Source organism: Mobula birostris, chromosome 24 (genome assembly GCF_030028105.1).
Source record: "Mobula birostris isolate sMobBir1 chromosome 24, sMobBir1.hap1, whole genome shotgun sequence".
Classification (NCBI taxonomy): Eukaryota; Metazoa; Chordata; class Chondrichthyes; order Myliobatiformes; family Myliobatidae; genus Mobula; species Mobula birostris.
In genome coordinates this window covers 17,898,957-17,911,501 of record NC_092393.1, presented here as the reverse complement: position 1 = coordinate 17,911,501, position 12,545 = coordinate 17,898,957, and the positions used below count along the sequence as shown (strand labels likewise).

The window sequence follows — 12,545 nt, the reverse complement described above, 5'->3', positions numbered from 1 at the left end:
GGAAGGCAAACTTCTCCATTTTACAAACTGGAAACAACTTCACAATTTTCATTCCTGTGGTACCTCTAATGCAATAACACCATTTTCAAGTCTTTTGCTGAACCACTGTAAAAAAAACACTAGTGCTAAACCACACAAGGAACTTTTAGGGTAGATTTTATTGATTGAGATACAATGCAGAATAGGCCCTTCTGGCCCTACGAGCTGCAGCACCCAGCAATCCCACAATTTAATCCTGGCCTAATCATGGGACAATTTACAATGACCAATTAACCTACCAAGCGGTACAAGCGGACTGTGTGAGGAAACCGATGCATCCAGAGGAATCCCATGTGGTCACAGGGAGAATGTACAAAATCCTTACGGGCAGTGGTGGGGATCGAACATGGGTTGCTGTGCTAACCACTACACTACCATAGCGCTAAGACGACTACTACACTACCATAGTGCTAAAATGCTTTGCCATATCAATAGGTTTGCAGAGCATTTTAAAGGTTCAAAATGAGATGGATAGACAGAAGAGTTTAGAGAAGTTATTCCAGAAGTTAATATGTCAGAATATAGAACAACCACCAATAAATCAAAGGCCAGAATCCCAGTTATCTCACAGTGATGGACTGGAAGAGATTACAAAGGTAGAGAGTACTAATATTCAGAAACAAGAAGACTTGTTCTTGCTGGAGTTATGAATGGGGCTTGTTGTAGGCACACGTCATTTTACAACTGAAGATCTGAGGGGCAGAACATACTTATTGTTCTGAAATCTCTGTGTAACTATTGGGACAGTTTTAAATTATACTTCATGAATTAAAATGAGAAATAAACATCATGTTGGGGTCATGAATGGATCATGCCCTTGAATGGAAAAGCCTACGAAAAGTAATGGATACTGCCCAGTCCATCACAGGTGAAGCCCTCCCCACCAGTGCGTACATCAACACAGAGCACTATCGCAGGAAAGCAGCATCCATCATCCGGAACCCGCACCACCCAGGACATGCCCTCTTCTCACTGCTGCAATTAGGAAGGTGGTACAGGAGTCTCACAACTCACACCACCAGGTTCATGAACAGTTATTACCCTTCAACCATCAGGCTCTTGAACCAGAGGGGATAACTTCACTCATCCCATCCCCGAACTGTTTCCACAACCTATAGGCTCACTATCAAGAACCCTGCAGCTTATTTTCTTGATATTTACTGCTTATTTATTATTATTATCATTGTTCTGATTTTTTCTCTGTTTGTAATTGCACAGCTTGTTGTCTTTTGCATATGGGCTGTTGTCCGTCCTGTTTGTGCGGTCCTTCACTGATTCCATTGTGTTTCTTGTATTTACTGTGAATTCCCACAAGAAAATTAATCTCAGGGTTGTATATGGTGACACACATGTACTTAAATAATAACTTTACTTTGAACTTTGAATTCCTTTACAGTAACTGAATATTTCACTTTGTTTACAATATCGACACAGAATTCCTTTTTATCTTTCCAGATATTACTGCCGATATTACTTTTGGTCATTGTTGTAAGGTGGAAGCATGCCAGCCGGTATGTAGCAAATCAGCTTATGCAGTAGAAAAGCAACACTGTAGGGACTCCTACCCTGCGTTCAGTCCCAGCCTCAGGTGTCATTTATATGGCCATTGTACATTCTTGAGGCTGAGTGTGTTTGCCCTGGATACACTGGTTTCTTCCCACATTCCAAAGATACGCTGATACGCAAATTTACAGTGGCTAGTGGCCTTGGTACTGGTAAGCAGTACAGGAATCAAAATGAGAATGGTTTTGTATGCAATCTGTAGAGTTACAGTGGAGGGGAATTAGGATTGTTGGTTTTGTGCCATTGAGAGCTGGCATAGGCTTGATGCACTGAACAGCTGCTTTTTGTGTTGCAATAGTGGGCCATAGGCAAACAAACACCCACATATAGCAATGTGACAATCTTCTGATGGCCATTTCTAGACTGAGAATCTATCTCGATAGCTTTATTACAATCAGCTTCTTTGTCAAGTGACAGTAAACATTTGACATCCTCTAGTCCCTGACCTCCAAGTGATATGTAATGAGCTGCAATCCCACCGTCATCTGTCACGCACATAAACCGACATGTGGATTTAACGCTGGGCTGCAGCATGCATAAGCCTCGACTAATCCTTTAGTAAATGTGAAAAAAGGATTTTTTAAAAAAGTTTAAATACAATTTGCATATGATGTGCATTTGAAAAGAATAAAGAAAATATTAAAATGTTCTTTTTTGAAGTATTATAAATTTTGAATAAATGCTCAGCTTTTCTCCCTCCACTCCCCCCGAGGACAACAGTACAACTCACACCCTTTGAAACAAATTATCATCTTGAGTCTACCTCACACGCAATTTCAAGGAATAACTATGCGTCACATACTGACTGAATTTCTTTTGTGGGAAAGATCTTCAACATGTAAGAACGACTGCAGAATGGGTAGACAGGTTCCACTTTTATCTCTGTTATAATTGTGAGAGTTAATGCACAACAGGTGCTCAATGCTTAATGCTTGGCAGGGGTGTCCCAGCACTGATGTTCAGTGCGATGAACTCCTCCTAAAAACTTATTAAGTTAATGGTCAAGAATTCTAGAGGGCCCCCAAACTGAAAGCCAGTCTGCATTGTCATCCCACCAAGATTTACACGACACTGTTTTCCCAAAAGGAACCTTGAAAGACTACAGGAAAGAAAATAACAATATTTTAAACAGTGCACGCCTATTCTTGCACCAAATAACTATTTTGACGCACTAACTACAACAGTACATTTTTATTAATTACAATAAAACTACATGTTGAATCTGGTGTTACAAAATTATTAAACATTCTTAAGTCATTCCCAAATCTGAACAACATAGCCAAGAGCAATTTACAAAGGAAAATGTCCAATAAAATTGCTGACAGGATGCAGGTGTTGCAACAGAAACACACTGATTCCTATTTATTTCTAATCACAAATGCAATTATCTGCATCTGGATTTCCAATTAATTACTTTTGGTTGAGATACTCAATATTATTCATCCTTACAGAACTCATAACAATCTGGCCAGACTTCTCTATGACACAGAGAGAAGTGATTTGGCTCTTTGGGTATATGCCCCTTCCCAAAGCAATCCTGTTTTCCCATTAATTTTAACTGCAATCTATACTGTTAGCATATACAAATAGTTAAGGAATTTTACCATAAAATACATGTGCACAAAAGAACTTCACATATGGATATCTACTGCATGTAAATAGTAGCAAACAGCATCCAAGAAACTAAAGCCCTCAGAATGTTCCTGAGTTTCACAATCTGTGCCTTTCATCTTAACATTTTTGCAAAAAACAGTCAAAAAAAATAATTATGCATAATCTGAGCATTGAGTTCACATTACAACAATGTTCTATTACATATTTTGTTTACTGATCGCAAATGCAATTATCCACATCAGGATTTTCACTAACATCTGGTCCATGTTATGGCCAATACCATGAGATCTTGACACTGTTAAGCTAGAGAGAAAAATTTGTACTCAAGGGTAAGCAACTGCACAGGGAAACAAATATTGTATTGGCATCTATAAACCTCCCAAGTTCAGCTCTGAACTGGGGGAGATAATGAAGATCTGCAAAAAGATAATGTACTGATCCCGCTTGAACAAAAGCACGGGAGAGAAGCAGCTGGTAGATATGAAGTAATCCCTTTATTCTAAAAAACAAGACACAGCAGGCATTATATTGAGTCCATTTCAGAGGAAGAGGCCTGCTTGACCCAATATTACCTGATATTTTATATACTAAAGATCAAAGGATAATTCTATATTTACACTGTATCCGCAATGTTTCCTTTGAATTACATATAACTTTCACACTGCCTTCTTTGCATCCACGCTCCAGATAATGTTAATCAACATTGTCCGGATTTTCAATTATCTGCTGTTTTCACAGTTCTATTGTCCAGAGGTGCATTTTAAATTTGATCTACAGTTCATACTCGGATCTGAAGATTGACGGCTGAAGGTAGTTGCTGAAGTTATGCCCTAACAATACAAAGAAACTGAGTGTGAGGTTACAAAATGGAATCTATGGACAAATGCCAGAGCTCTTGATTCCCTGCTTGAAAGCTGCATGAAGAAACTCTGAGTTATTTGTGTGGTTAAGTTCTCAGGTTCCCCTACATTGACAGAGGCTGTTCAACGTACCTGAGGGTCCATAGGAAATCAGGCTCAAGTCCATGTGGAATTCCCAAGGAATCTAGCAATAGATTTCTAATGGGAATCATCAAATTTGCAGGATCAGAGGAGTAACTGTGGGTTTTAGAAATGGAAGGAGGAATGCCAGTTTCATGACTTAGTTCTGGAAGGGATATCAAGGAACCTGAGCATCCAGCAACCATTTGTCATGTTTGTAATGTACTGTGCTGCTAGCGCAATAAGCTAATATTCATGGCTTTTATATACTGTACTATGTTCAGTATGCCTAAGACAACAATAAGATTGAACTGGAATTCTTCAAAGCAATATGATCAGCTTTATGCTCCCTTATTTGCACATGCAAAAGCCTGGGTAAAGGTAACCTCTTGTTCATCTTTAACGAGTGTGACATTCGTCTTTCAACCGCCACCAACACCCCAGCAACAAGCATGTGAATTTCACACCTGTAATTTTGGGAATTTAAAATGCATAATAAATTCCTCAGCCAGTATGTTTAAATCCTTACTCCTGATGTTTTTTTTTCAGATTTATTCTTTTTCACTGATAATGCCTGTGTTTATTGTCCACCCTAACTGCCCCAGGACTGAGAAGGTCTCTAGTCACATATCGACTAGATGGGGCAAGAATGCCAGATTTCACCCCTGAAAAACGACATTAGTGAACTGAAAGCTTTTTTATAAATGACAATCTAGTACTTTCTTTTTTCCCAATGAGACTCGTGTTTTTTTGTGTTACTTAGATTTATACAATAATTTGAGCTTAAATTCCCCAATTGCTCTGGTGACATTTGAACTCCTGTCCTTGGGTCAATGGTCCAACCCTCTAAATCCCAGAGTTTTATATTTAAAATGTTTAACACCAAATGTGTCAGTGAAAGTCATTCAGGTGTGAGAAAAGAAGGTCTGCCCCATGACCCAAAAGAATTGTTTGACCAATGACAATGTAAAAAAAACTGCAATGTTTTAAAAATACCTTACATGAATTAAAAATGAACCACTGTTGTAAATAAGTAAGAGACAAGCGCAGACCTGCTCTATATAGATACACCAAGCAAATTATTCAGAGAAGAAGAAACACAGATTGAACTGAAGCTCTCACATTTTTCTTCTGTGATCTTATTTTCAGTACTGTATTATTTTTAATTATTTATGCTGGAAAGTTGACAAATCAAAACAAAGATGGCTTATATAAGATATAAAAGAAATCATGCCAGCGGTGCCCACGCATATGAAAAGTATCTTTTCCACAGAATGATTACAAAGTTTTCCAAGATGACCTGGACCACAGCGGAAATACAACACACCTTTCCTGTGCCAATACCGCATTTTCTTTCCAGAATAACCTTGTCATGGCACCATTTCCCATGCATCGTTCCTTTAGGGTGCTACCCAGATAAATAAATCTACAATATTCTGAAGTGCAATGGTAAATGGATATCTCAGCCCACCACACCTATGCTCCATGCTTTTCTCCACAACAGCACAATCATAGGGCACTCCCTGAGAAAGCCCTAAGCCTGTGCAGGGAACTTGATTCTGGCAAGTTCATGAAAATTTTTTGTTAATTGAGATAGAGAGCAGAATAGGCCACCCCCCCACGCCCCATGCCACGCCATGCAGCAATCCCCAATTTAATCCTAGCCTAATCACGGGACAAATTACGATAACCAATTAACCTACCAATTGGTAAGTCTTTGGACTGTAGGAGGAAACCAGAGCACCTAGAGGAACCCCATGCAGTCATAGGGAGAATGTACGAACACCTTACAGGTAGCAGCAGAAATTGAACTTGGGTTGCCTGCACTCTAAAACATTGTGCTAACCACTGCACTACTGTGCTGCTCCTTAATTTACCTTAACATTCCTGCACTTCACATCTCTCCTCCGCAGGATACAAGGGAAATATTTTTACTCCATACAAGACTGATCCAGGGGCATCTATTGCCTCAGGCTTCTGTGACACAATGGTTTCTTAAGCCACAGTTTTCTGAATAACCATGCAACTTTCTTCTTTTGCTTTACTAAAAGTCTTCTCCAGTTCTTCTGTACGCTTGCATTGCCCTTCCATGCTTAGTCATGGAGTGTATGCTCACATTAAAGCACTATCAATTCCTACTTTAGCCAAATAGGAAATATATAGGTGAGGCTAAGCCAAAGGCTGCCACAGCTGAGAAAAGGCTAAATATCTAACAAGAGAGATTTGATAGTTTGGATCTGTCAGCCACAATTATCTCATCCTCCTACTTCTTATTTGTGATTAATGCCTTCTGAATTGCTCTGAGAAACTCCAGCCATTGCCCTTCAGCTATGGTTCCTGCTAATGTCCTCACCCAATCAAGTTTGGCCATCTCCTTTCTCATGCCTCTGTAATTCCTTTACTCCACCGTAATACTGATAGTTCTGACTTTATCTCCTCCCTTTCAAACTACAAGGTGAACTCTATCATATTATGATCACTGCCTCCTAAGGGTTCCTTTACCTCAAGCTCCCAAATCAAATCTGCTTCATTACACAATACTCAATCCAGAATTCCCAAGGGAGCTCAACAGAAATTACTCTAAAAAGCCATCGCATAGGCTTTCTAGAAATTCCATCTCTTGGCATCCAGCACCAACCTGATTTTCCCACTATTAAAACCCCCCCATGACTATTCTGAAATTGCCCTTTACTCTCTCCTGTTGTAAATTGTACCCCACATCTGGCAGCTGCTCAGAGGCCTGTATATACTCCCATCAGGGTCTTTTTACACTTGCAGTTTTCATGACTCTACCCAACAAAGTTTCTACATCTTCTGATCCTATGTTACCACTTTCAAAGGATTTAATTTGATTTCTTACCAACACAGCCACCCTGTCCTTCCTCAGAATCTCACTACATACTTGTACACCAAATGCCCCATCCTCAGCCCTATCACTCTGGTTCCTACCCCCCTGCCAAATTAGTTAAGACCTCTCCAAAAGATCCAGCAAACCTCCCCACAAGGATATCAGTACTCCTCGGGTTCAGACGTATACCGTCCTTTTTGTACATGTCATACCTTCCCCAGCAGAGATCACAATAATCCAGGGAATTCTGAAACCCTGCCCCATGCACTAATTGCTCAGCCACTCACATCTGCAAAATAATTCTATTCTTACCCACACTGGCACGTGGCATAGGCAGTAATCTACTCTTGAGGTCTTGCTTTTAATTTTCTACCTATCTCCATATATTCTCTCTTCAGGACCTTCTCCCTTTTCTTACCCACGTCATTGGTACCGATGTGCCCCACAACTTTTGGTTGCTCGCTTATTCCCTTTAGAATGCAACATACCATCCATGTATCTCTTTCATACCCACAAAATCTCCTGCCTGCTCCTTGAACTGTGGAATCCCTATCACTACAGCACTCCTTTTCTTTCCCCCTCCCCTTTTGAGCCATAGAGTCAGACTCAGTGCCAGAGACCGGTCGGCTGTGAGTTTCCTTTGCTCCACCCCAACCCCAACAGTATCCAAAGCAATATGCCTTTTGTTGAGGGGAATGGCAATAGGGCTCCTCTGCACTTGCTGCCTATCCTTTTCCCCCTCCTGGTGGTCACCCAGTTACCTGTGTCCTGCATCTTGCATGTAATAACTATCTCCCTCTAGGTACTGTTGATCAACCCCTTAGCCCCCCGAATGATCCAGAGTTCATCCAGTTCCAGCTCCAACTCCTGAACATGGTCTGAAAGAAGCTGTAGCTGGATCCACTACTAGAAGGTGCGGTCATTAGGGATGCTGGAGGTCTTCCTACCTTCCCACATCCCACAGGAGGAGCATTTCACTAGCCTGCCTGGCATCCCCACTACCCTAACTGTACAATAAGAAAGAAAAAATAAACAAAAAGATCTACCTACTACCTTCACCCTCCTTGCCGAAGCCTCTATGAGCCAAAGCCGGAGCTCTCCACTGTAACATTGATCTACTTACACAATGGCTGTTTTACCTAACTCTTTACTCTTTACATTGGACCTTGCCAAGTGCCTAATTATGTAAATTTCAACATCTCCTCAGGAACTGTGGCATGCAAAATGTTCTAACTGCCCCTGCTTCACAATCCAATACCTCCTCAGGAACAGTGATGTGCATAACCTTCAGTCTTTTCGCTGTGGCCACCCTTGTGGAATTTTGAGGCATCACCATCATGTTGAATGGGATGAACTCAAAACTGATATAACAGTTCAAAAGAAGGCATCCTGAGGTACTGTAGGCCATCGTAACACCAGGAAAGTAATGCACCACAATCTGTAAACTCATACTCTGGCACATTCCACACTCCGCCATTACTATCAAATCAGGGAGTCAATCTTGGTTCATTGAGAAGTACATCAGAATAAAGAGTCAAACTGGTAAATCAACATAACCAACAAGTGATAGGTAAAAAAATAAGCAATCCCTCAAACGTCCAATTAAATCAAAGCTCTACAACCCTGTCACATTCAGCCATGACTAGTAGAGGGCAATGGAGTTTTCACAAACATCCCCTTCTTCAATGATGACACAGAGGACCAAAAAACAAGACTAGAACATTTATCACCTCTTCAGGTGCAATATTGAATTTTCCAATATTTTTTAGTTTTGTTCTTCATCTCATTCCATTTACTCTACAAGATATGAAGAAAAAGCAGAGTATTGGATAGAGGATCATTCGATATGTGGAAGATGTGCTCCTAAACTAGCCATGCCTCAAGAAAAGGAGCAACATGATAATATCAGAAAGATTCTACCAACATGACAAATACACTCCCTATTAGACTCTGGTGAAAGTCAAATCGAGATCCACTTACTTACCTGCTTAATTTGTGCTTCTCCAGGACTACCCAACACCTCATTACAGCCTTGCTCCAAACGTTCAAAAAATTGAGCACCAGTTGCAATGCCAACTGACTGCTGTTAATTTATCAATTTATTAATTTGTCATTAATCAAGCTTACAGCATGTATCAAAGAGCCTTTGTAAAACCCGTCTCATGGTGTTAGTGTGTGATAGTTGTTTGTAACTGTTGGGAGTTAATTATGTCACCTCTGGGCAGACTCCTCAGCCCAAACGTATTCAACTGCTTCACCAATGACTTAGATTCCATTTTAGAATATAAAGTACCCGACACTGAAATCTATTCACAACTCCTCAGATAACGATGTTGTCAAACTTAAGTGTAGTAAGACCTGGGTAACATTCAGAAACAGCATAGTAACTGCAATAACCATGCCAACAGAAGTAGTCTCCATGAAATTCAATGGCATTGCAAAGTCCCCCTAAATCGAAATAGACACATAAATGCAGTGGACATTAGTTTGGTCTGAGGCTCAGTAACCTGGAGGGATGACTCAAAATTCAAAGTACATTTATTATCGAAGTATGTATACTATATACAACATTGAGATTCATCTCCTTACAGGCAGTCACAGAACAAAGCAACCTAATAGAGCCCATTAAAAAAGAGAAGACTGTGAAACACCCAATGTGCAGAAAAAAAACAAATTGTGCAAACAATACAAGTAAGCAAGTAACATTCAGAACTGAAGTTCACAAAAGTAAGTCTACAGATATGAAGTTAGCTGCTGATTAAGGAGCCTGTTAGTTGCAGGCTACATCTTTAGTTCAGCGCAAATACGAGTAAAACTCGTGGAACAGCAAACCCCTTGCCCCCAACCCAACACTCTGACCTTCTCAGTCTTGCCCAGTGATTGAGTTGTCCAAAGTTCACCACCTAATTCACCATAATTTCCATCATCTACAATGTTAGAAACTCAACATTATTCAGCACAAAGTAGACCAATTGCTACCTAAAACTCCACTCCAAATATTCATCTCGTCCAAAACATAACATGGCTGCTCTGTGCACCATTCACTGTTTGTTTCATTGATATTGTCACCAAAATCGACAACCAAGGAAGATATGTGCAGAAAAATTATAGATGTGTCACCAGAACCTGCAGATTTTCCTCAGCTGCTTACTCAGCTGACCTAGAAACATAGGGCCGCGTCTTCATCATCACTTGATGCAAATCCCAGACCTTCCTGGCCCACTGCACCATGGGAACACCATCATCACACGGACAGAGATTTCGATGGAGAAGTTTGAGAAGCTCCTGTACAGTCTCAAACTGTTCCCTGAATTTCTGTAGAAAAGAAGTTGCAACTGTGGCACAAATTTCCAAATGTTGGCGAGTGTGTTAGAGAGGTTATCCTTCAGCATAGATTTTAAATCAAAATACCTCCCTCCTTTCAGTTGGTTGGAAACTAATCCATGTCAGTACATGAAGAGCAAATCAACTTCTCTGGAATCCAGGCTGACACTGATTTCAAGCAGTGACAAATAAACACATTATCAGTTTTATTTTTACATTGCCGGTAATTTGATCTAATTACAGCAGATCAGAAGTTGGACATACAACATTCTGAGAACATGTAAATATGAGTGTTTTTCTGTTAGGTTGTGTTCTGTTAGGACTGGTAGGCTTTTTGCAGTATTGTGATACTGTTTCTGATTTTCTTTCCCTTTAACTTTACTTCAGCTTTTCAAAAAAAACATACTTTATTAAACCTATTCAGGCATATTAAACAAATTGACTTCCACTGAACAACCACCACAAAATAGCATGGTAGCCAATTTTAATTTTAATCTAAGTATGTATTTTTAAATATAATATTACTTTAGCAAGACTCAGTCACTGCATATGTAAAGCACAATAAAAATCTATATTATTTCTAGATAAACCTGGTAGCACCACTGACATAGATGAGTCCTTAGCACATGCACTAAGAGATAATACAAGAGGCAGAGTGACATTAAAATTAGGAGACATCGCCATTGTAAACTGATCAAACATAAATTATGCAAAGACTGACAGCTTCAAAAATGAGGAAGAGGATAGTATTTCTGTCTTACATGTGCCAGAGGCTTCACTTGAACACTGACAGTTGGACGATACTGATGAAAATCTGTTTGGATCACACAAACTTTCTTCTCCATCCTTCCAGACAACAGCCTCTCATCCCGCCATCACATAGCCACAAGGAGGAATTGTGCGAGACCAGCATAACCAGCCGGGTGTGATCTGACCCTTCGGAAGCGAGAGGTAGAGATAAAGAGATAAAAAGAGAGAGGGGGGGGGGGAGAGAGAGAGAGAGTGCGAGAGAGAGAGAGAGAGAGAGAGAGAGAGAGAGATGGGGGATGGGTGGAGGAGAGAATCGCTGAGTAAAGGATATTTTCAGCTAAGCCCTGAAGCCAAATGTGTGGAGAAAACATTCCCCTGCTTTATAGTTTAAAGAAAACCCCGCCCGCAAGGAGCAATCCGGCCCAGGCATTCAATTACTCTCTTATCTGATCAATAAACATCAGTAGTATTAGATCCGCAGTAAGGCAGGCGGCTGCAGTCACACCAACATTTCCAAAGAGGAGCAGTTTCTGTTGTAACCAATATAACCTTTTCAACTCTAATCCTAGCTGTCGCAGGGGCAGGGAGGGGAGTTTCTGGCGACTTCCCTGCAGAGCTCCATATATTTTTTACGAGTTAAAACCAAGACTGCAGAAGGAAGCTCTCACATTCAGAAGTGTGGCAAGCTTCAGGTTGTCAGCACGAATAGAATGAGGTGTAAATGTTCCCCACTGACAAAATCAATACTATTTTTGAAAGACAGGTTTAGAATATTTGTAAAAACCCTGAGTGAACCCCCCAACCTTCTTTTCTATTCAGAGACACTTAAGATAAAAGCATCTTCATTTAGTTTTATTCAACGTAATTAAGGCAAGAAACTAACAGATGCAGTTCTGTGGAAGGAATATTTCTTACACTACCTGTACTTTTGACTGTAAATTCCTGAAGGATTGGAGATAGAAAAAATATTAATACAGTATTATTTTTAATCTATACTGCAAATGGACAATCCAGTCGCCTTGTTCCACTCCAATACTGACCTCTACTGTTGCACAGACTTTCAAAGTTCAAAGTACATTTATGATAAAAGTACAAGCGGTGATTGGTAAGTTTGTGGCCTAAGGCAGAAGAATTCAATTTTAGAAAACCTAGCACATTTATTTTTCAACATAGTCCCCTCCCACAATTACACACTTAGTCCAGTGGCCGTGGAGCATATGGATCCCTTCTTTGTAGAAGTCAGCACCTTGATCCTCCAAAAAGTGGTCCACAGCAGTGGTGACTGATAAGTTCGTGGCCTAAGGTAGAAGGAGATGAGTTATACAGCTCTCGTTAAGTGCACGTGCATTTCAACTCTTTGAGTGACTATGCAGAAAGTTTGAAGTTAGTAACTCATCTCCTTCTACCTTAGGCTACAAACTTATCAA

At 40.2% G+C, this 12,545-nt stretch overlaps 1 protein-coding gene across 3 annotated transcripts in view; it reads right to left on the bottom strand.

Moving 5' to 3' along the window:
• The window catches only part of LOC140187173 (putative uncharacterized protein MYH16), a 328,506-nt gene extending 317,145 nt beyond the window's left edge, over positions 1-11,361 (bottom strand). For all 3 annotated transcript variants that reach the window (XM_072242198.1, XM_072242202.1, XM_072242203.1), the window contains exon 1: positions 11,130-11,361. In XM_072242198.1, the coding sequence (XP_072098299.1) occupies positions 11,130-11,213 (84 nt within the window). In that variant the 5' untranslated portion in view covers positions 11,214-11,361. The remainder of the gene's footprint in view (positions 1-11,129) is intronic.
• Between the last annotated feature and the right edge of the window lie 1,184 nt (positions 11,362-12,545).